Raw genomic sequence first — 23,547 nt, 5'->3', positions numbered from 1 at the left:
CCGGTAAAGCACACCACCGGTGCAGTGGAGGTCGCCGGTGAGGGAGGATCACGCCGGTGTGGGAGGTGAGGCACGGCGGCCGGAGGTGGCGCCGGTTGGAAGCTTGGACCGAATGGACATGGAGGAGCAAGTTCACGTCGGCCATGAAGAAGAAAGGGAGGAGAGAGAAAAGAGAAAAAGAAAGAAAAGAAAAATAGAAAAAATGAGGAAGAAAAGAAAGAGGCTTGGATAATTAATCTTAGTCCTACGTTTCGAAATTTTCAAAAGGATCTAACGATGAATTTAAACACTGATTTGAAAACGCGTAAGTGTTTTATTTTAATACAACACTTAAATAAAACACTAAGAGAAATTAAGATAGAATATTATTTTATAAACTAAGGTTTATAAAATAATATTTTCTTCATCATTATATAAAATGATAAAGTATCATTAATTAATCAAAGTGCATAAAATACTTAAACAAAACACTGAGAGGAATTAAGATAGAATATTATTTTATAAACTAAAGTTTATAAAATAATATTTCTTCATCATTATCTAAATTGATAATGTATCATTAATCACTCAAAGAGGATAAAACCATTTAATTTAAATAAGAGTTTTCAACGTAAAGTTAAACCTCTTAATATTTTAAAACAACTAAAATATTTAATATAAGACATTATCCACAATTATAATATTTTCAGATCTCATTAAAATATTATAATTGTGCTACATTAAAACATACTGATCTAATAATACTGAAAATATATTCTATAGATATTTTCATAATATTTAAAATATTCGTAAGCATTAAAATATCTATCTTATTTTGAAATCCGCAAGATAGTTTTCAGAACACGCCATCGAGATACAGTACGTAGAATAAGTTTCAATACGTAGATCGAGGCTCGTCAGATAGACTGACTCTCGACACGTAGAACGAGGCTCAGCACCTACACCGAACCCTGACACGTGGATCGAGGCTCATAAAGAAGAAGAAGAAACGAGCGGATATTACAATAAGCTAACTTATAGAGTTTTCACGGGGTTTCTAATAGAAATTCCTTAAATTAAATTTCTAGCGGGTTGTTACACTGGTCCTGGTCATAGAGCCGGAAGGCGTCTAAGAGCTCGGAGGAGCCATCGTCCTTAGAGTCGGAGTGGCAGAAGGCCATGAACTCGGGGAGGGAGATGAAGCCATCGTTATCAGAGTCCAGCTCTGCCATGATACGATGGAGTTCTCCCTCGTCTGTGAAGGCGATGCTGAGGACGGCACCGAGCTCCGACTCAGAGATCTTGCCGTTGATGACGATTCACGTAGCTTAAGCTACGAGATCGTAGACTTCTTGTAGCCGATGACGCTGTTATGGTGAGAGGGAGGTGACCCGGTCTCGGCTTGCGCCCCGCTCATCATGACGTGTTCTTTGCCTACAGAGACAGAGGAAGCTTCTCGCAATTGGTGGATCAAAACAACAAGAAATTTTTCGAATTTCTCTTCAGCGTTTGTGAGACAGGTCTCCGTTTCGATTTGGCTCCAGATGAATAAAAATCTACCGACTGTTTGGTTTTTCCGAGGAAGAAGATGAAGTTGGGAGAGAGGAGGAAGATGATAAGAATCATGCTGATAACGTGTTGTAAAATCAATGAAAAGAGAGAGATTCAAATACAAAGAAAGAGAGCATAAGAGAGAATTCATATTTCTGTATATTGAATCTAGAAATATATCTATATATATAAGGGTACAAATGTCTTAATTGATGGCTAAAACTTGATTAATTATGATGGCTAAACGTGATTATACAATATAAATTAGTTTATAACAGTCTCCATGATAATCAATGTTAACCAAATCTTCCAAGTTGTAAACGTAGTGGAATACGAATTGCTGGATGAGTCTCATTAACAACATGCCGACATTACTTTTACTCCAAGTTTACTTCACTCCAACTCGTAAGTTATTTCCATTCAAAAGTCAACGATTACACCCACTCCACTGCCGGTCCAGTCACTCCATTGACAGAAGACAAAACAGCTTAACCTGCCCAAGAGAATGAAAACCAATCAGATTCCTCGGTGCCTATGAAACGAAAAGGAATTTCATTCGTGTTTCGGAGACGTCCAACAAGAAGACAGTGATATATGTGGTCAAAAGGTCCAGATGAGGTTGTTATAAATTACATATTTCGATAGCACAAGCAAATTCAAACCCTTTTGCCGAACAGGGCAACGGAAGAAAGATGGGGAAGCTCGGCTGCAACGTTGATGGGAATCTGGATGTCACAAAGTTCAGCCAGCCGATGCCATGGATTGGCATCTACGTTGCAGTTGCGTCCCTGGCTTTTCTCTTCTCCATGGCTGTGGATGCCATCCATGGAATCCGCCAGCGGAAGTTCTGGTTCCCTACCAAATTCTCCTCTCTCAACGCCACTTCCCTGACCTTGTTAGCTGTGGCAATTAAACTGTCGGTCGATCTAAATACCGCGATGCCTCGCCGCCAGGATCAGCTTGCGAAACTCAGCAGCGCGGTCTTCATCTGTACGGTAATGGGTAATTCCATGCCTTCTCTTGGAACCATGGAGAACAGAGAAATATTTATGAACATTATGGCTTTGGCTATTCTTGTTATTACTGTTATTGTGAATATCTGCATCCAATTAGGTACCGGGGTAATCTTTGTTTTCTGGAAAGAACATGCTTTCATCATGTTTATCATGCTTGTTTTGCTTCTTCTCTTGAGTTTTTCTGCTTTAACTGTCCCGCATACCAAGCAGTATTTGGAATACAAGTACAATAAAAAGTACCAATTAGCTCTGAAAGAAGGCTCGAATGAAAGTGATAAACCGCTTGTTGACAAACTTAGAGAGGATCTTATGAAACATTGGATGATGGCTCATACGGGCAGCCCCCAGTTCGTGATGGGGCGTTCAGTGACGTGCACCGCTTCGGGAGCCTTCTGTCTTCTGAGCGCCGCAACTTTAGCGGAAGCCATGATTAGATCCTACTTCATGCCCTGGTCTTTCAAATTTTGCAGTGGAGAGTCTGATTATAAGTGGTCGGCCAGTTTAGTTCTTGTTACACAGACTATTGCAGTAGCAGTCGGTACTATTGGCCCAGCTTGTAGATGGTTCGTCGCCATCAGTTTCAGGTGCACAAACACAAGGACTCAAGCCAACAAAAATGAATTTAAAGTAGAGAAGTATTGGATCCAGAGCCTATTAGAGATGAAAGAGTGCCCGTTAACTTTGTTACCAATTCGTAACAGGCACTGTAGGAAACTTGCTCATGATGCGAAAGATCAGTTCTTAAACTTGTGTATCAGAGTGCAGATTGGAATTGTGCTAATGAGCAAAGCGATTCGCCTCATTTCCATTTACTTAGTAAGCTGGATCTTGTCATGCTGCAACTGCTGCAAACAGATGAAGAAGTTTACAGTCGAGAAAGTTTCAAACACTGAATCGGTTTCGGGATCACAGCCTTCCTCAAAGGTGGATCTTAGCTGTTTTGTTTTGCATCTCGAAGGCGAGGAAGCATTGGTTGGGAGGATGATGAAATGCCATTGTGATCCTACTACTTATTGGTTTCGGATGGGGGAAAAGAATCGGCCCAAATACGTCATAAAACTATTGGAGAGATCTACACACGGATTCAAGGGAGTTGGAGAGTTTGACAGTAACCAAGTTCCCTCTCTAGATTCTGAAGAACCACCAAATTGTTGGGCTCTTCCTGTGGCGACGCTAACAAGTATCGCATTAGCACTTCCAAGCATCAGCCCCAAATCAGTTAAAGAACTAATATCTGGTGTGAATGAAGGTCTGATGTATGTAAGACTCGTAGAAAATAACCTGCATGCAAAGGAAGATTTTATCAACACCAAAAGAGCAGCAGAGGTGGTGTGGATGCAAGCGGAACTCTATCACAAGTGGTTCGATGTGGATCTACATAAACTGTCCCTTCAAGGAAAAAGTCCTAAGGAAACACTTCAAGAACTTTCAGATGTGGCAAAGAACAGGCTTGCGGAGTTCCTCAAGAACCCCACAGCGCAATGTTTAAAGCAACTCTCTTCGAAGTGGCCTGTCAACGTATTAGCTGCCAATTCCATGTACAGAATAAGTGAAACTATGCTTCGAAACAAACACAGCGCCAATGACCAGACGGGTGAGGAATTATATGAAGCTGTTGTTGTCATGATCTCTGATATTCTGGGTGCTTGCCTTGCCAACATGGAGCGTTTTATACGCATGAAGGCTTTGAGCAGTGCCATTGAAGAGAGGGAAGAGAGCGTGAGGAATGCAGTTCGGATTCTTGGCAAAACTGAAAGCATTCTAAACCTTCAAGAACAGAGAGGAGTTCCATGTTTGGATCCTTGTCAAATGGTATGCATTGACGAATGGCGTTCATTTTACATGCAGAAGCCCTCGCCATTCAGTCCCTCTCCGTTAGAGACTGAGACTTCTTCTTCAGAATCAAATGATTTGTACCTTACCATCGAGTAGAATCAAGTATCAACAAGGGTGGAGTAGTTGATAAACAGACGGCTTATGGTTAAATGTCAGTGCAAAGTTTGTAGAGGTAGAAAATGACTTCTGCCTCTTAGACGATGATTTTGTAAATATAGCAACTATCCTTAATTATGTAATACATACATACATATATATATATATATATATATATATATAAGTAGTCTTTTTTTTAGAAGGAAAAACTACGGTATATGGATTCCATGATTCCTTTTATTTTCGAGCAATGATATTCTTAATCCTAAATCTTATTATTCTCAATTATACTTGTTTATACGACATATTATAATTAGTTTCATATGTCAGTCATTTAAATGATAATTACTTGAAACGTATTCCATAACAAATATGATTGGTGCTTAACAACATTTCTATTTATTTCCAGTACCAAAATTTATGAAAAATAAAAACTTTCTATCAGCAGCTAAACTACCATGAACGGAAAACCGTATAAGCTCCTTCAGTATACGAAAGTACAGTTCAATAAATGGATCCTAAACCGATCAAGGGATTTTTATTTTATCTACTAAAATGACTCTGAATTAGTTTTATTTGTAAAAGAACAAAAAACAAATCCATTGTTGGGACAGACATGTTTTTTCTTTTTTCTTTTGATAAGAGTGGAGACAGACATGTTAAGTCCCATAACATGAGTTTGCAAGTACCGCAACAAAAGCTTCTTCTCCAATTGTATAAAAACTTCTGGTTTTAAATATTAAGAATTGTTTCTTTCGCCCATCATGAGTGCGATCCAATCCCAACTTCTAGTCTCTGCTTGGAAGTTTTTATTTTTTATTTTTATATCCGTGGGTGTCCGGTCTAGCTTGAGCACACCTCAACTAATCTCACGGGACCTGAAGTTAATAACTAAGTAAACCTCTAATAGCCTTGAGGGGACTCGAACTGGTAACCTTGGGGAGAAAATCCAAGGTCTGACCAACTGATCTACCTCTCAGGGTTTAGTCTTTGCTTGGAAGTTGGAACTCGCTTCCCCCTCCAACCGAATTAGTTGCCTCATTGACTCATGTATGAAATTTGTTTTTTCTATTTATAAGAAGTTGGAATACAATGGTCACAATTACAGCCTTCCCATGATCCTCAGGCTTGACCAATGCATTCTCTCTCACTCTGTTTTTCTCTCTGCACAAATACTTGACAGGAACTGAAACTGCTATCTAAAAACAAGATTTCGTACCCTGCATGAATCTGTATTTGCATCAAGAAAATAAGTCCTACCTTGATCTGAGTACCATAATTTCTTTATCCATATCGATATTTCTTCTATAGACATGCAATCGAAATTTATTTTCTTGATGCAGTGACAGATTGCAATGAAGGTCATGGTAATCTTCATTGCTTCATGGTATCAATAGTGCAACCAATTATTGACCGAACTGGTTTTTTGTTTAGAATGGACAATGTTGAATGATTGCCCGTATGCTTGATTAACAACTGCTTTCCATCATGTATTGCATTTCTTGCAGCAATGAGTTGTAACTACTGAATACCAATTGCTCAACATATAATACAGGGCAACCTGGAACCTTTAGGACTGTTTCTAACAACTCTATTCAATGATTTAAATAAAATCTGTACAACAACTCTGTATAACCTTCATCAGGGTTCACAAGACTGCAAAAACCATCACTCAATCAACAACTTGAAGTTGATAATCCAGCAGTAAGTGTTTCACTTTCCAGAATGCTGGGAATGATAACATACTTCCAATTACCATCGCTGTTGGGGCCAATTTAAATAATAGTCTAACACAAAGATACTTCTAATGTCAAAACAATCGATTCAATTCCATCTCTAGGCAATTAAGTTTAAATAGTTATTGTGAATATAACAAATAAACGAGCGACTATAAAACTTCCAGTCTTTTTTTTTTTTTCATTGTCTAGTATCTCAAAGACCAAAAATTGAGTCGAACTAGCAGAAATTGCAATCAAATTTGGAACCAAAAGGCAAAAAATTGCTCAGATTTTTATCTAATTCCCCAACTGACAACGACCATCACCTCCAACACAAAGCCCTACCCACCAATAAAGGGAAAAGGAAAACCTGGCTGTTGTAAACCAGGAAACTAATCATCCTCGTCCCTCTTCTTTGGCTTGCGATAAGTCTCTTCGATGTGCCGCGCTATGAGAAGCCCAGTTCCGGCGAGCTTCTTGATGTTCGGAACGGCGTAGTTCTGGGCCACGTAAACTCCGACCACAGTGCCCACCATGAACGAAAAGGTGCTCTTGATCAAACCCATTACTTCTCCTTCTAAAACGAAAAGGAAAGGATCCGAAGGTGGGTCAACGGAAGCCGGAATGGGGGTAGGGTTTCGGATCGGGGAGAGAGACTTTACGGTGCCGATGTGAGGTTGGAACTTGGAAATTGGAATGGCTTTGTGCCTTCTTTCTCGTCCTCAGACGTCACGCCGCCTCCTGAGAGTCAACCTCTTTCCCAAGCAACTAGCAAGCGGCCAAGCACCGTACAGCCCAAAGGGCCTAGAAAGCCAAGCCCATCGGATGATTGAATCTCTCCTGAGGCTGGTCTACTGACAAGCCACTATTCGCAGCCATAAGCCTTTTCTTTTCTATTCTTTTTCCTCCTCTCTCACTTTTTTATTTCTTTTTTTTTTAATTAAAAAAAGAAGAAGAAAAAAACCCAATTTCGAGAAGTTTCTAGCTTTATTTAATTTTAGAACTCAATTAATTCTATCTATAATGTGAATTATGTGATCGATTTAATGTATCTTACAACGTCGTTTAATAACCTCACAAGAAATCCAACTGAAATCAGAAATATGTCAAACCAAACGGGGCCGTAACACCGCTCGTCTCCGAAAGACTTTGACTTTGGGATTCCAATTTCCATCTCCGAATAAATGGGCTGGGCTGGGCTTAGAGAGAGTCCTGGATAGAAGGTAAAAGAGTATTCAGGAAGTCGGCAATGTTACATACAGTCGTAGAATTATAAATGTCGCGCAATCGCTTTGAAAAAAAATAGGATCTACGATTAAAAAGTTAATTTTTTTTCATATAAGTCTTATATTAATTCATTTTTTTTAAAATGACTGCACGCCGCTTGCATAATCACGACTGCAAATATCATTTCTCAAGCATATTCTCATCCTTCCACGTGGAGGTATCTTAATCGAATGCGTCTTCACGGATCAGATCAACCCGTGCCGTACCGAAGATGCATCCTGAACGTCCTTACAGATGAAATAGTCCCAAAGGTAGGGTCCACTGGGAGTTTGATCCTGGCGCCCAGCCTTGTTCCCCAAGTATATAGAGCCTTACGAGCAACCGCATTCTTAAATTTCCGGCTTTTTACTAAAATTTAGAATATTGATGATGTTGGTATCTTAAGGATATGATAGTATTATTAATCTGTATATATACTCCAAAAACCGAAAGCAAAGCCGTCTCGTTTTCTATCTTCAACCAAACCCACGAGCTTCGTTGAGTTCTTATCTGAAAAAGTTATCTCCTTTCGCCCGGTTCGTCTTCACGAGATCCTTTCTATTTTTGTCCTTGTTTTCTTTGATTTTATGCTTTCTATTGTTCAATTATATTCTCGATTAATTTAATGGTTTCATTTACTTAGTAATCTGTTTGAATAGTCTATAGATCGATTCATCTTCTGATCAACGCAAAGCCCCTGTATTTTCCGTACATTTGTGATAAACTTTAGTTCTTTTTTTCCATTTAATTAAAGATTTTTCTATTATAGGGTGTTCGATATTGAGAAAGCTAGTTGGGTTCTTAGTTTTTTCATTTTCCCTTCAAAAGAGCTCGTGCACTGTATTATCTGAATCATTTGATTTTGGGTATATGCATGTGCTTGTTGTTATCGATCATGTTCTCCTGGGTGCAATTGTGGGTAAAAGTTGTTGCTAAAAATAATGCAATTTGACATTTTGGTTTTTTTTTTTTAAAAGGACCCATCCATTGATCCAAAAGTCCTAGGACTAATGGATACTAATTTGGTTAAGGAAAAATCTAGTTGCAAGTACAATTGTGCACTAATATGTGTACCAATTTATTGTGATTGATTAAAAAGTAGATTTTATTGAAAACAGTGCTAATTAAAATTTTAAGTATGAAGGAATCAGTATTGGTATGCAGATTAGTATGCAACTTTGTTTGTACGTAGCAAAACTCGTTGACATTGACCCATGGTAGCTCTTTCTCTTTTGACAGTTTCACTCCTCTATTAGTATTCAATGACTTAACACTATGCCCATACAAAGTACTAAGATATTTTAATCCAACCTATAGGTGGCCCCCCGTGACTTGAGTGACGTGATCCATTCTCTGATATCAATTGTTAAAGACCCAGCCATTAATCTAACAATCCTAAGATTGTTGGATACTAATTTGGTTAAACCTTTAATCCTCAGGATCATAACATTTTTCTCATTAATGATTGCAAGAACTTAAACTATAGAGTTGGTGTGTTGTAATTTAGGTCACGGTTGGTGAACTCCGTCCTGCATTGTTTTGCATTTGATCAATTTTTTCTTCTTTAACATTATTATGGCTCTTAATTGTCAGAGAAATAGTTTATCATCCCTTGATTGGAAGAATAGTGAAAAACTTAAAAGAATTTGATGGTAATTTCAGGGAAAATGGCAAAGAGTTACTTCAAGCAAGAGCATGATCTTGGTATGTAGTATTTACTGTTATTTGGAGAAAATGTACTCTTCATTTTTTATCTTCCGTGTATTGTGTATGGCAGAATGGGTAACATGTTGAATTTACGAGTATATGTTATGTTGTCTTCAGAGAAGAGACGAGCAGAGGCTGCCAGGATTAGGGAGAAATATCCTGATAGGATTCCGGTGAGTAATAATTGTTACTTTTTAAGCTCAATTACTCTCACAGTTTCGGTTTTTTTTTTTTTTTTTTTCGAATTGCTAATTGAGATGCCAAAGTTTTGATTTAACTGCATATGGATGCTGTAATTGTATTTGAAGTATGTCTTCGGTTATGTATTTTCCGGGTTATGAATGCAAGCAATATAAAGAAAAAAGCAATGTGTTAATTTGCATTTGAAGGATGTGTGTGCCAATGCATAGTGATTAATGTTTGTCAGTGATTTATGGCTTGATGATTTATGAAGCCTTGAAAGATAATGTTTGGAATTTGAGCACCTGCTTGGGGTATGTCTTAGCCAGATGATCTAGTAAAATTGCACTACACCACTTTTTCTCTTTGGTCTGGGAACTGCAGATGTGATTCCTGTGTAGACCGAAGATAGCTTAATTCTGTTTCTTTTATTTTATATCTGGTATGGGTATAGTTAAGTAGTCTCATTTCATCATTTCTGGTGCATATCCTTAAGATTTCTGGCTCAGGCGTGCCATAACAGAGTAGTGTATCTAGATTTTCTGTATGAAGGCTGTTTACTGCTGTACTTCTCGCAAAGTTTATATAGTCTCTGACATGTAATTTTGCTTGTCGGGTTAAAACAGAAAGGTTTTTGAAAACTATTATTTTATCCGAGGAAGAAAAGGCTGATACTGGATCTCTATAGGAAATTATAGATAGATTTTTTTTGTAGGTCTATAGGAAATTATAGATATTTAGTTCGTGTTACTTCTTGTTCTCAATTTTGGTTCAAGTTTAATTTTGCCTTGTAAGTTGGAAAGCTTTGATCAATGAAAATTAGATGATAGTGTTGCAAGGTCATACTTTAGAAATCGAATTTTATACTACCGATAATGTGGCTGTATGACTGTCACCATAGAAAGCAACAAATTTCTGAATATTCGGGTGGATGGCATTGTCTGTCAGGTAGTACACTGTTCTCATTCTTCCATATCCATGATTGTTTGGGTTCAATATAGGACCCAAACCCCTAGGGGTTGGCTCAAGTGGTAAAGGCCTTGGGTTTGGGGTTATGCTCCCTCCAGGTCTAAGGTTCAAATTCCCCTTGGTGCCAACAATCTCTAGGGGCCATCAGACTGGAGAATTTTCTCATTGAATTACCCGATGTGCACTTGTGGGAATTCCTTGCCGAAGGCCTATGCACCCCCGGAATTAGTTGAGACATTGTTCCTGGACACCCGGTGCCAATTAAAAAAAAAATATATATATATATATATATAGGACATGATTTTCTTTTTCTTCTTGTTTCTCTTAATGATGATTTTCTGCTTTACTAGCTGTCCAGTCATTAACATGGATTGAATCAGCATTCTACCCTCTTGGTTTTCTAAGCTGAATTTTCTGGAAACTTTATCATATAATTTGAAATTTTTAAGGTTATCGTGGAGAAGGCGGAGAGAAGTGATATCCCAAGCATCGACAAGAAAAAGTAAGTAATTCCTACTATTACTTTCTCTGGAATTTCCCATCACATTCCCCATTTCTTTTTCAACGCCCATGATCTTGTTTAAGTTCAGTCCGGGATTAGTTGGGACTCTGCTTCCTGGACACCCAATGCCAATAAAAAAAAGAAATTTCAGTCCTGGCAAAGGTTAGTTATAAAAAAATAAAAATAAATAAAAAAAAAGAAGGAAAAAAAAAAAAAAAAAAACCTCTAGGGAAGTTGTATTCATCGGTGTTTCAGAGGGAACCGTTGTGAAACTCTTGATAGACATCAGTTGGATAAAAATTTATACCAAGGACTATGGTCATCCCCCTTGTGTTAAATATTTTTGTTTCGGTAGTTTTTCCACCTTCTTCTCACCTTGATACAATCACAGATACCTTGTTCCGGCTGACCTGACAGTTGGGCAATTTGTCTATGTCATTCGCAAAAGGATTAAACTGAGTGCAGAAAAGGCAATCTTTGTATTTGTGGATAATGTTCTTCCACCAACAGGTAAACCTTGCTCTGATTATAACAACTTCTACAAGTAATGCTCTATTTAAGCATTTTGATTTGAGATGGCCCACTTTTTTTTTTGGTTTTTGCAGGTGCAATTATGTCTGCTATATACGAGGAGAAGAAGGATGAAGATGGGTTTCTCTATGTTACTTACAGCGGCGAAAACACATTTGGGCATTAGAATCTACTGTTGATATTTAAGTTGCGTTTTTTCTTCAAGGTTTCGCCATATTTCATATGCTTCTTGTCGTCCATGCAGGATGAATTACAAGAGCCTAGCATAAGTGTATATATAATATGTACAGCTTGAAACCCCAAACCAGTCGCATTTTAAAATTTCATGCTGCTCGCTTTGGACGATCATGCTCTCTAATGTGTTTCTCTTGGAAGTTCCTTTGAGTTATAATCAGGAAAAAGAAGCAACCATAATCACTCCTTTTATGGGGAGTACTTGTCTGCGTGTATGTTTCTTAAATCAAATATTAGGCTACGCGTTGGACTAAACCCTCCATGGTTAAAGGACCTCCTCCTGGTCTTCCCAAAGTTGCGTTGATTCTGGAAAAGTGGGAGGGGTCAGTCCTGGTGTTGGTTTTTTGAGATAGTCTTCTGCAACCTGGCATAAGGAATGTACAATCCAACTGTACATGCAGGCTGACCTCCTTCGTGAAGAATTCTGGAGAACCAGAGCTTGAAAACTAAAAATATTGCCTAATTCTTTGCAAGGCAAGGATCAAAATTCCTTATAATTTATGACCAGAGTTAAGATTTGGAGAAAAATAACAATACGTGGGAGCCACATGCTCTCAAAATCCAGACATTATACTACTTCAAACAGAAATTTAAAGGGACGTTAATTGGTACAAGAAGTTCAATGTATCAGAGCAGGGACAAGTTCTTAATTAGTGGGAACCATTTTTGTCCCCTCGGGGACATCCAATAAAATTGGAATGATAATTGCAACTCACATCAAATGCATGATTTTTCATCCATTTGCTAATAATTTGACCTGCTGAGATGACTTGTTTTAGATTTCCAATTGGTTAAGAGAAGAGTACTTATGAATATCGTTTTTCAGATTTAAGACATTAGTACTATAGACAGATGACATGGCAATGTAGTACGTAGTATGTAAAAGGCACATGGGCAGCATGGCACGTGGAATTCATGCTCGATACAGACGGTGGTGGGAAGGGAGGGAGGGGACTCGACCCTTTGATGTTCCAAAGAGGAGGCGCATGAGACGGTCTTGCCATGCTTCTTTGTCCCCTATCCCTATCACCACTCCACTCCTCTACAGGTCCCACATCGTCCAACCTTCATTTTTACATTAATTGACTCATCATCCATACCCATTTAAATTAAATTTCACCCCAATTTTGTATATAATTGACTATTTGACCGCAGGTTATAAGAACAAAGATATAGCTGCAACTCGCAATTCATGCAAAAGTAACTTGTATAGAACACGCAGACAAAGAATGGCAGTCTTGATCTACAGAAACACATGGGTAGGTCCTAGTTCTCCCTGGTGAAACATTTTTTAAGTCCAGATCTCACTAATATTTTATCCAATGAAATATGAATGAATATATGTATGTAACCCTTATTTCATTTTGAAAAAATCTACTCATCATTTATTTTCTCATCAACATCCAATTATTTTATAACGTGGCATTAAAACGGTGTGGAGGGCAGCCAACTGTGCATAATTTGACTTATTAAGTTCAAAATTAAATTATCTTACAAATCAAATTCTTGTAGACAAGTAGTGCAAAAGTGTCTTTGTGTTAGCTATATAATTTATTTATTTGTTTGTTTTTTTACTTTTTAAGTGTGCAATAGTCATTTCTTATGATCCATTGGCTTCTATGATTTCCGTAGGAAAATCCAAAAGTTTCTCATGATCTCTCTCTCTCTGCGCAAACATACATATCAATATATTCATATGTTCAATATTACGCAACTCATATGTGGTACCTTTCTCTTCAATATTAAGGCCCCCCCAGTTATTAAAAAGTGAGAGAGCAGGGGGACAAGGTCGGCCCCAAATATCTTCATTTTCGTTTTCAAGGTTCACCACCCAAACACCTGCATGTTCTCTTAAAGAACGTCTCTCGTTCCATACAAAACCTGCATTTAATGCTCTCCTTGCCAATTCCACTACAAATACTTGGAAACCTAACCCTGAAATTCTCACCTCATTTGCTATTCTCTGACTTAATTTTAACCTGAAAATTATCCAGTTCAAAAAGTCACTGCTAGCTGATCCTGGTCACCATGCCTTCTCTTGTTCTCCTCATTCTCCTATGTCTTACTCTGCATGCATGTGATGCCCGCCGTCTACGGCTTTCTGATAAGGCCGTTGATGGAAAACAAATTTACCATTTCAGCAAGGTTGGTATTTTAATTAAACTTTTATAATCTACGTTTATTCTTTATAAATCAAATAACGAGCAATCGTATACATGAGATTGTAATCCCATGAAAATCTCTTCATTCCATGGAAGCGACCACTTAATTTATTTATGTTTTTGTTCATTTAGCCAGAAATGACCTAAAATCCTTCAGGGGTAAACATATTTGATCAAACTACTATACTAATTTGACTAAATTTTTTCTCATTCATATGCAGTAATTAATATATATAACTTGTAAAACATTTGAAGAAGAATGTTCTAAACTCTATATATGTTATTTCGTTGTAGTATGCAGAAAAATCAAAGGCTTTTGAGACATCAATCACATCAAGTTTGAGGCCTCCCACCTTAGAGGAGTGCATATCACAACAACGAGAAGTCAAAACTAGTGGACGTAACAACAATCATGTCCACAGTCGGGGTGGCGTTCACAAGCAGATCAATGATCCAAATGTTCTTTATAAGAAACAAGACCTGACAAATGGAGCTACTTCAGGTTCTCTTCAAATTGAGGCTTTTGTTGAATTCTTTGCGCGTATGCATTCATGCCACAGGAGATACAAAAATGAAGAACTGAACTCCTAGCTAGCTATACTTTACCATGAGAGAAAACGTTACAAAATCTGGATAGCTTGTTTCACAACCTTCATCTTTTGTTAGTTGCTACCTCTTCTCAAAGCAAGATAGAAGACTATTCTGGGTCCTTTCTTCTCCTAGCTAGGCAAGCCGCAGGTATATATATTAAACATGGGAAAAAGTGCGATTTCCACTTCTATACTCTTCTTAGTCTCTTATATATAAAAAAAAAACCACACATGATCTGCACAATCTCTGCGCAAATAGCTGGCATTGTGCAGAGAGAAACAGCAGCATGCCTTAGTCTGTGAATTAGGAGGATTTGACCATCTGTTTTTACCACTATCATCATCATCATATTATATAATATTCATAACTAATATAGACTAGAGTGATTATATTGATATATATAGTGTCGGTTGTGCAGGAAATGAGAATACTAAAGTACCATCTTTCCAAAAAGATTTGCAACTGGCGAGAAATATAAAGGTAGATAACTTACTCAATGCTTTTGTTTCTTTAGATGGATTCGCATAGCTTAGTTGTTTGTCAGTTGTATATTGGGAAGATGGTGTCTAAGACTTATGGCCCACCTTCTATCGATCTCCACTACATATGTCCAGGAAAAGGGTATCATGCCATGAATCCATGCATGCATGATACTGACAATAACCGTATGTAGCAAAAGATCAGGTAATTCGAGTCATGTGATCACATCGTTGACCATATATACTGACAATAACCATATATTTGTTTGCATGAAAACGCATGCACATATGAGAAGTGGTGGTGGTCTAACATGGTATAATGATGTTCTCGTGAAGGGATTGAAGAGGAACGTGCGGTCATTGCAGGGATCTGTGCAACATGATTCTGTAGAAACAGCAGATGTTCAGGAAATTGAGGCTGTGGAAGACATTGTAGTGATGGATTATGCGCAACCCCATCGGAAACCACCCATTCATAATGAAAAGCCCTAGACTATCGGACATTTTCCTTTTTGAATCCAGATTTCCTATAATTTTCTGCCCCAAATATCTTTTATAATTTGGAAAGAGGGGTAGACACATGATCATGTTGATGTCACGGTATTTTATGTTGCCAATTTTAATGCAGTGAGATCCACATTCTGTGTTTATCTCTCTCCGAATTGTAAAAGATATTTGGACCAAAAAATTGTAGAAAATCAGACCTTGTATTTCGTTTTTAAAGCTTTGTTCACTTATACTCTCTTTTTAATAGGATTAATGTTTCGAACAGTGTTTGTAATGTATGAAGTAAACATTTTCGTCATAATTTCAGGTTTTCATGAATAAAAACTCCAACCCAAAAAAAAAAAAAAAAAAAGCTCAAGTACGGAAAATATTATCTCCCTCTGGACAAGCAATATTGATAAGAGTCAACAAGGAAGAATATGAAGAATTGATGGATGATGGCTTCTTATATCGTTTTATTATATGATTTGTGTTATTTGTGATTTGGATGTATGAATAAAAAGATGAAACATATATACTAATAAAGAGTAACGTGGATGAGTTGCCATCGTTGTAAATATATGTCGGTTGGTATTCTTCTTAAATGAAAGGAGGCTGTTTTTCATTTCATAAAAAACTTGGCCGACTTCTCTAAGAAGATAATTGATTAGTTCAAAATGAAAAGCCAAATCCCCTATGTTTTTGTAGTTAGAGGACTGTGAGTCGCCGCAATCCCCCCATGTCTTAGTAGTTCAGAGGCCTTAATCCCGAACAGCTGCCTGGAATCGTGGGGCTCGCAACCCCTCCCATGCTCGGATTGCCTGCAATCAGGGCAGGGAATCGCAAGAGTGAAGAGACCCTAATCCTGCTAGGAGCTGTGACGGGGAGATGGAAAGATGATTGCAATAGTGCATGTTAACTGACCCCAGTTATCACTTCTCAAATCTTCAGAATGATCGCAGGATGGATTTTCAAATAATTCTCAAGTTATAATGCTTTTAGAGAAGGGTGACTTCCGTAGCCATGGATCTGATCATTTTGAAATGACTGATATAGTTGAAATTAAAATCTTGTATATGGCTAGATGGTAGAAATGGACTTCCAACTTGATGGTCATCAAAGGAAGTCACTCTGTTTCAACCTTTTTAAACTTTGATAACCTTAATTACAAGATTCTCGCTTCCACGGATAGGAAAAAAGACATAATTGAGATAAAGAAATGCGTTCTCCACTCTATTCCACAGACCACCTCAAAGAAAAGGATTTCGAGTATGACTGCTGCGGCCCAGTGGCAAACAAGATGATATGAAAAATCATTTGAAAAAGCCTCTGCTATGATATGACAGATTTTATTGGTTCTCCTTTCTTCACATTTAATTGCAATTCAAACTGCCACCTGCCAAGCGTTTTGTTATGAAATATGGTAAGCTAATGGTTCCCTGGCCCAGCTCCATTTTATCATAGAGCAATGAAGACTTTGTCCACCCACCAGATTAATACTGCAAATTGATGCACAATGTGTCAGTCTAGTCTAGAAATCTAATGTCACCTAATTTTCAACACAAGTCAATTGTAAACAAACTCATGTAGTCATCGACTCATCTATGTTAATATCTACAGGTGCAGTTTTCAGTATCATGTTCCAAAATTCGGGATTGGATGTGCTGCAGTGTCAACAAGTGCCCATAAAGGCCTATCTATCTGTGCAACATGTTGCAATGGGGTAGACCCACATTTTTTCCCATCTATGCATACCTGATGCTGCAAGCCTTTACTAAAAACTGTAATTTCCCATCAGATTTCAGAACTAATTGCTGTTTCTAACTATGAATCAGATATGACCAAAACATTACTCTATCAAAATGCATGTCATTCGTGCTCTCTAAACAACAGATTTAACATCCGTACATTTCATTTCTATTAATTTCATTACCGCAGAGAAAAAAGCAATAACGAAAACAGAATGAGGGAATTTTCCCTCATTCCATTTCAAGCGTTGTCTAGTTAGCTATCATGCCTCCAAATAACCAATGATACAGTTTCAAGCTAGCAAGCCGATTCCTTTAAACAACCCACTTTAGCAGATGTAGCAGACTGGTAGAAAAGGATCGATGCGGTCAATCAATAAAATGGTCCACCACAATACATTCCAGAATATACATAAAGAATCCTAACCTTCACCTATAGGGATAGAACAATGACAGAAATGACACTGGAACAGTGGACCTACCCAACAGCTGGTGCCCAGTTTGGAAGGATTTACATCATAAGCGGATGATCTGTATGCTGAAAAACATATTGAACATGGATAACGCTCCATTTTCCAACCAGAACATATTGGACTCCTGTTTAAAGACACCAGCTGCATGGCTTTAAGCAAGCCCAGGCAAATGAACCTAAGGGGCCAATGTGTTGCTGCTAAATCTTGCAGGAAAAGGACACTCCTAAAGAACTGTCTAGAGAACATGTGTCAGGTGCATGTCATGCCAAAAGACTTCATATAAAGCTTCATAACTTGCGCTTGTTGGAAGAGCAGTGACCATTAATTCTAGATAGAAGCTCCATCCCTGTTACCTATTATGTTAATTATATCAGATTTCTGAACCTACAGCCAAGTACTTGGCTGGAAAATTACCAATGTGTAGATATAAACAGAAAAAATTGAAAAGATCAAACCCAATTGCATGACTTCGGACTAACCTCAACCATCAAACCAAGCTGGAAGATAGATGAGATATGAGAACACTTACAAAATAATTGCACAGAGTGTTTTACCAGAATTGCTGTTATCATGCCAATACATGTCACTGCATTGTGCTCGTATCCGGTTAGCTCTAATGATGTCTCCTCAGTAGCAAGTCTCCCTGCATGATGATAAATATAACATTATTATCTTCTCCGTTGAGAACTTTCAAAGATAATAAATCAGTAGATCCGGATTTGAAAACCTCAGCTATCATTAAAATATGCATGCGCGCTCGCGCGCGCACACACAAAACCAACATAAAAGAAAATTTTCAAGCATTATTCCAATGCAAAAAGACAAAAAAAAAAAATTTAACAGATATAATAAAAGGAGAATATATACTCCAGTACATAATGCAACGGTATTAATTAATAGAGTAATGAGCAAAAGCAGAAAACGTATATGTTGGATGTATTGTACAATGCACGCTCTTTTTCTTTTGTTGCTTTTTATACAAGTAAAAATACTGGTGAATTGTGTATTTGGCATAGCGAAAAAGATCCCCTTTTTCTGCTTTATTACGGTAAGACAACAACATACACCATGGTTAGCTGCTCCATTTTGGAATGGTCATAAATATTATCAATGCACATGCATTGAGTAGATGATGTGATAAATATATTCAATACACCATGGCTAGTTGCTCCAATTAAATGCACATGCATTTAATCTCTATAGAACCACTTGGGGACTTTTTGATCATTAAGCAGATGACAACTTGCTGTTGAATTTATTTTTAACTATATTGCCATTGTTTTGCAAATACAGAGTTTTATCAGTTCCAGCATTGAATAGAAAATGTCCAAAATGCATATTATTAATCAAAAGGGAGGGTGGGAGGGAAGTGGAGAGCAAGCGAGGGACAAAGCAACTGCATGACAGCAACATAATACTTTGAATTTGTTTCGATCACTCGAAGCAATAACATTCGACAGGACTGGAGTGTTAACCTGATGGAAGAGAAAGAGCTTTAGACCCAAAGAAAAACAAAAAATTCATCCTCACAGGAACTAGTACAGTGAGTTAAATATCATCAAGTAATATACAAGATATGAAGAAGTCATTTTGTTTGGCACCGTATAAGACTAATGTTGAAGAACAAAAACACTGATAATCAACAAATTTTAGACTGTCACGTTATGGTGCATATATCACAAGTGCTGTATCCGTTTAGGTGACACCAGGCCCTGACTTCCAACAAACTTGCATCGCACGCATTTCCTAAGAGGAAACAATATTACAACAAGTCGCGATGCGGTGCCTCCTCTGCCTAATCATGCGATGAGTGTAGCTTTCACTATGACGCACGCATTTTCTTGTTACCACTTCGAGTAGTTCAGAAAATTAAATGCGTGCCTGTTCCTCTTCCCGTTGACTCAACTCGTCCATGCTTCTAAAAGCTTGATTTTTTATTGCAAATTTTGATAATATTCTCAACCGCCATCCACTTTACCAAAACTTAATAATAAGACGGATTAAAAAGTCTCTCTCAACTGCTTTCTTCTTTTGGGAAGCGACTGAGGAGAAGCAGTTAGTATTCTTCCTCGATTGAAGGAGTGTTGTCTCTATTTGCGAGTGTAAGCAGAGGAGTGCGATAGAAGACATGGAGGAAGTATGGAAGAGACTGAAGCTGAATGATGAGGAGGATGGGCCGATTGAAATACAGCCTGCTGATTCGAATATAATGAATCTGAAGAGTGAACGAAGCTTGGTTGGGAAGGTGATTTCAATGCGACGGACTGGGAAGGAAGTTAACAGATCTATGATGGAGAGAATCTGGAAGGTAGGAAAACCAGTGAAATTCCATGAGATTGGAAGTAACTGTTATGTTATAACTTTTGTAACTCGAAAAGACAAGATGAGAGTACTTGATGATTGTCCTTGGCTGTTTGATAATCATCTATTTGTTCGAAAAGAATTTGAAGGTAAATTGCAACCTAATCTATTTGATTTTGATCATGCTTGCCTATGGGTGCAAATGTTAAATTTACCTTTGAATTATATGACAAAGAGGATGGGAGAGGAGATAGGAAAATCGATAGGGGAAGTTGTGGAGGTGGATGTGCAGGAAGATGGCTCGGCTTGGGGGAGATGCTTAAGAGTTAAGGTGGAGTGCGATCTTAAAAAACCTATAGCTCGAGGAAGGCCAATTTTAGTGGATGGGAGGAGAAGCTGGGTGCCTTTTCAATATTAGAAGCTACCTAGACTTTGTTTTAATTGTGGAAGAATTGTGCATGAAAAGGAGGGGTGCAAGGGGAGTGATGAAAATTCTGGTCAATATGGAGTGTGGCTTAGGGCACGGCCTCTAATTAGAAAAGCAACTACTAAGGGGGAGGAGGAAAAAATGAAAAAGAAAAAAGAAAAAAAAATGGATAATTCAAGGCAGGAGTATGAGGAAATAGAGAAGGAAGGGGAATCTCAGCAGGGAAGGGAGGAGGATGAGTTAGTAGAGCAAGGGGTGATTGGTGTGAATTCAAAGATGAAGGTGCAGGAGGTGTTGTTTCAACCTATGATGAAAGTGCAGGAGGAAGGTGATAATAGACCAAATGCTTGTGTGAATGTACAAGATGAGAAGACTAAAGTGATTGAAAACAAAATGCTGCAATTGACTAATGAGGATGTGGATAGCAAGAGGTTATCAAGGTGGAAAACAAGGGCTAGGGCTAGGCCTGAGTCAGGTAAGCTATCTAGCTCTTATTCTCAATTAAAAAGGAATTTTGATGCTATGGAAGATGTAAGTGAACAGATTGATGGTGGCAAGAGAGTTAAGAGGAGTGATGAGGTAGTGTGTGATGAAAATATACAAAGGGTGGTGGCTGCTGAGCAGCACCACTTGGAAGCATGAAAATTCTATACTGGAACTGCCGAGGGCTTGGGAACCCTCGGACAATTCAAGACCTTAGCCTTATGGTTAAGGAAAAGCAGCCCATTCTGGTGTTTGTTTGTGAAACAAAAATTAGTTCATGTAAAATTGTTGGTTTGCAAAGGAGGTTAGGGATGGAGGGATGTTTTGCTGTTGATTCTGAGGGAAGAAGGGGTGGTATTGTTCTGTTCTGGAGAAATGAGAAAGGTGTTGAGATTGTAAACTACTCAAAGTGGCATGTTACTGTTCTTGTAAAAGGAGAAAGGCAAGAAAAGGACTGGTGCTTCACAGGTTTCTATGGTCATCCTAAGTCAGGGAAAAGAAGGTTACCATGGGATCTATTGAGACAATTGAAATCTATAAATGATGGTGCCTGGTGTGTAGGGGGAGATTTTAATGAAATATTATGGCATAATGAGAAAGTAGGGGGAAAAAGGAGAGCTGAAAGTCAGATAAACCTGTTCAGGGAAGCATTAGAGGATTGTGGTTTGATTGATGTTGGCTATAGGGGAAATGGATTTACTTGGTCTAATAAACATTCGGACCAATCTTTTACTAAAGAAAGATTGGACAGGTTTGTGGTGAATAATAGATGGAGATCCTTTTTCAAGGAAGTGGAGGTGATGGTTCAAACAGGGAGATGCTCAGATCACTTGCCTATTGTAATCTCTACTATTAATGAAGGAAATGGTAGAAGGAGGGGTTTCATTCCTTTCAGATTTAAGGCTTGTTGGATGCAACAAGAAGAATGTGAGCAAGTGGTTAAAGAGGGGTGGAGGAAGAGTCTCTTAGCTTCAGAACCTATACAACAAGTTCAAACCAGATTGCAGTTTTGTAGTCAGGCTTTATTATCATGCTTTAAAGGAAATGACAAAAGAAGGGGGAAGGAAATTGAGCAGGTATCAAAGAAAATTAGGGAGATACAAGGGGATCTTTGTCAGAATAACATGAAGGAGTTGAAAAGATTGCAGGAGAGGGTGGGCTTGTTACTTGACCAGGAGGATGTGAAATGGAAGCAGCGTGCAAAGAGGAATTGGTACACTATGGGAGACAGAAACACTAAGTTTTTCCATGAGTGTGCTAATCAGAGAAGAAAAAGGAATAAGATTGTGTCAATATTGGATGGTCAATCTGTTCTAAGAGAAAAAGAAGAGGAAATTGCAGTAGCTTTCAGAGACCATTTTTCTATGGTTTATACTAGTGCACAGCCATCTACTCAAGATATCCATGAAGGTGTAAAGGCTTTGGAGCCCAAGGTGTCAACTAATATGAATAACTTTCTGGAAAATGCTTTTACAAGGAAGGAAGTTGAGGAGGCCATAAATATGATGGGGGCATTGAAAGCCCCGGGTCCTCCTGATGGGTATGGGGCATGCTTCTTTCAAAAATTTTGGCATGTGATAGGAAAGGAAGTAAGCAATGCTGTGTTGGGATTTTTAAATGGGGGCAGAATGCAAGACTCGATAAATCAAACTTATATTGCTTTGATCCCAAAAGTTAATGAGCCAAGAAGTGTGAATCACTTCAGACCTATAAGTCTTTACAATATGTTTTATAGGATCATTGCAAAGACTCTTGCTAATAGACTGGTAATGGATGCCATTATTTCCAAATGTCAGAGTGCCTTTATTCCAGGGAGATTGATATCAGACAATGTCATAGTAGCTTATGAAATGTTACATTCGATGAAATGCAGACAAAAGGTAGAGTTGGAAGCATGGCAGTGAAATTAGATATTTCAAAAGTTTATGATAAGGTGGAATGGGATTACTTGGAGACTGTTATGAAAAGACTGGGATTTGGAGATAGATGGGTAGGTCTGATCATGAAATGTATTTCAATAGTTTCTTATGCTACTCTTGTCAATAGTAAACCAGGTGACTTTATTTTTCCCACTAGAGGTTTAAGACAACGAGATCCATTGTCTCCTTATCTTTTTCTTCTATGTGCAGAGGGCTTAAGTTCTATGCTTGAAAAAACCCAAGCCAGAGGTGATTTAAGAGGTGTTTCAGTGGCTCGAGGGGGTTTTAAGTTGACACATTTATTATTTGCTGATGATTGCTTGATTTTTGGGAAAGCTACTTGGAATGAATGGAAGACAATTAGTGGGATACTTGATACCTATGAGAAGGCATCTGGACAAAGTTTGAATAAGCATAAAACAACCGTTTTGTTTAGTCCTACAACTGGTGCAAATGTGAAAGGTGATATTGTGAAGGATTGTGGGGCTAGAATTCAGAACAATCGTGAGAAATAACTTGGATTGCCAATAATGGTTGGTAGATCCAAATATTAAGCTTTTAATAGTGTGAAGGATCGAGTGTGGAAAAAGTTAAGCAATTGGAAAAATCAATTTCTCTCTCCTTCATGAAAAGAGGTTCTCTTAAAGGCAGTTATACAGACTATCCCTATATATTATATGAGTGTTTTCAAACTGCCAAGGAAGTTATGTCATGAATTGGCAAATGACAAAATTTTGGTGGGGCTTCAAGCAGAGGGAGAACAGAATTCAGTGGAGGAAGTGGTCTAAGATGGGGCTATCAAAAAATGAGGGAGGTTTGGGATTCAGAGAGTTAGAAGCTTTTAACAAGGCACTCCTTGCAAAACAGTGTTGGAGGCTTTTGATGAACCCTCA

General features: G+C 38.1%; 5 protein-coding genes across 7 annotated transcripts; 4 read left to right on the top strand and 1 right to left on the bottom strand.

Annotated features, from left to right (window-relative positions):
- Window positions 1–1,786: 1,786 nt before the first annotated feature.
- LOC122289718 lies at window positions 1,787–4,655 on the top strand. The gene has a single exon (XM_043096937.1). The coding sequence runs from the start codon at window positions 2,223–2,225 to the stop codon at window positions 4,476–4,478; it is 2,256 nt and encodes a 751-aa protein (XP_042952871.1). The 5' UTR covers window positions 1,787–2,222; the 3' UTR covers window positions 4,479–4,655.
- A 1,622-nt stretch (window positions 4,656–6,277) lies between these two features.
- LOC122289719 lies at window positions 6,278–7,014 on the bottom strand. Its single transcript, XM_043096938.1, has one exon. The coding sequence runs from the start codon at window positions 6,760–6,762 to the stop codon at window positions 6,589–6,591; it is 174 nt and encodes a 57-aa protein (XP_042952872.1). The 5' UTR covers window positions 6,763–7,014; the 3' UTR covers window positions 6,278–6,588.
- A 789-nt stretch (window positions 7,015–7,803) lies between these two features.
- LOC122290299 (autophagy-related protein 8f-like) lies at window positions 7,804–11,699 on the top strand. Its single transcript, XM_043097931.1, has 6 exons — window positions 7,804–7,998; window positions 9,125–9,166; window positions 9,287–9,342; window positions 10,768–10,820; window positions 11,212–11,330; window positions 11,426–11,699. The coding sequence occupies exons 2-6, from the start codon at window positions 9,130–9,132 to the stop codon at window positions 11,515–11,517; spliced, it is 357 nt and encodes a 118-aa protein (XP_042953865.1). The 5' UTR covers window positions 7,804–7,998; window positions 9,125–9,129; the 3' UTR covers window positions 11,518–11,699.
- A 150-nt stretch (window positions 11,700–11,849) lies between these two features.
- LOC122290298 lies at window positions 11,850–15,625 on the top strand. 3 transcript variants are annotated; one of them, XM_043097929.1, is made up of 5 exons: window positions 11,850–12,633; window positions 12,741–12,844; window positions 14,042–14,249; window positions 14,757–14,818; window positions 15,154–15,625. In XM_043097929.1, the coding sequence occupies exons 1-5, from the start codon at window positions 12,588–12,590 to the stop codon at window positions 15,307–15,309; spliced, it is 576 nt and encodes a 191-aa protein (XP_042953863.1). In that variant the 5' UTR covers window positions 11,850–12,587; the 3' UTR covers window positions 15,310–15,625. The 3 variants fall into 3 exon arrangements, 2 of the variants coding, with proteins under 2 accessions (XP_042953863.1, XP_042953864.1); XR_006236352.1 differs by lacking the exons at window positions 11,850–12,633; window positions 12,741–12,844 and adding an exon at window positions 13,385–13,730 and having other exon boundaries at window positions 14,042–14,485; XM_043097930.1 differs by lacking the exons at window positions 11,850–12,633; window positions 12,741–12,844 and adding an exon at window positions 13,420–13,730.
- A 4,027-nt stretch (window positions 15,626–19,652) lies between these two features.
- On the top strand, window positions 19,653–20,243 carry LOC122289388. Its single transcript, XM_043096360.1, has one exon. The coding sequence runs from the start codon at window positions 19,653–19,655 to the stop codon at window positions 20,241–20,243; it is 591 nt and encodes a 196-aa protein (XP_042952294.1).
- The last annotated feature ends 3,304 nt before the right edge of the window (window positions 20,244–23,547 follow it).

Source organism: Carya illinoinensis, chromosome 12, assembly GCF_018687715.1.
Source record: "Carya illinoinensis cultivar Pawnee chromosome 12, C.illinoinensisPawnee_v1, whole genome shotgun sequence".
NCBI classification, from domain to species: domain Eukaryota; kingdom Viridiplantae; phylum Streptophyta; class Magnoliopsida; order Fagales; family Juglandaceae; genus Carya; species Carya illinoinensis.
The sequence above is the reverse complement of the archived record's forward strand: the minus strand, read 5'-3'. Positions and strand labels throughout refer to the sequence as shown.

Bases quoted from the DNA above. Each gene is read 5' to 3' on its own strand.
- LOC122289718 (XM_043096937.1), top strand. From the start codon at position 2,223: ATGGGGAAGCTCGGCTGCAACGTTGATGGGAATCTGGATGTCACAAAG.
- LOC122289719 (XM_043096938.1), bottom strand. From the start codon at position 6,762: ATGGGTTTGATCAAGAGCACCTTTTCGTTCATGGTGGGCACTGTGGTC.
- LOC122290299 (XM_043097931.1), top strand. From the start codon at position 9,130: ATGGCAAAGAGTTACTTCAAGCAAGAGCATGATCTTG. The intron at 9,343-10,767 runs GTGAGTAATAAT...GAAATTTTTAAG, and splicing joins AATATCCTGATAGGATTCCG to GTTATCGTGGAGAAGGCGGA. The intron at 10,821-11,211 runs GTAAGTAATTCC...ATACAATCACAG, and splicing joins CCAAGCATCGACAAGAAAAA to ATACCTTGTTCCGGCTGACC.
- LOC122290298 (XM_043097929.1), top strand. From the start codon at position 12,588: ATGCTTCTTTGTCCCCTATCCCTATCACCACTCCACTCCTCTACAG. The intron at 12,845-14,041 runs GTAGGTCCTAGT...ATTTCGTTGTAG, and splicing joins TGATCTACAGAAACACATGG to TATGCAGAAAAATCAAAGGC. The intron at 14,250-14,756 runs GTTCTCTTCAAA...TCGGTTGTGCAG, and splicing joins GACAAATGGAGCTACTTCAG to GAAATGAGAATACTAAAGTA.
- LOC122289388 (XM_043096360.1), top strand. From the start codon at position 19,653: ATGGAGGAAGTATGGAAGAGACTGAAGCTGAATGATGAGGAGGATGGG.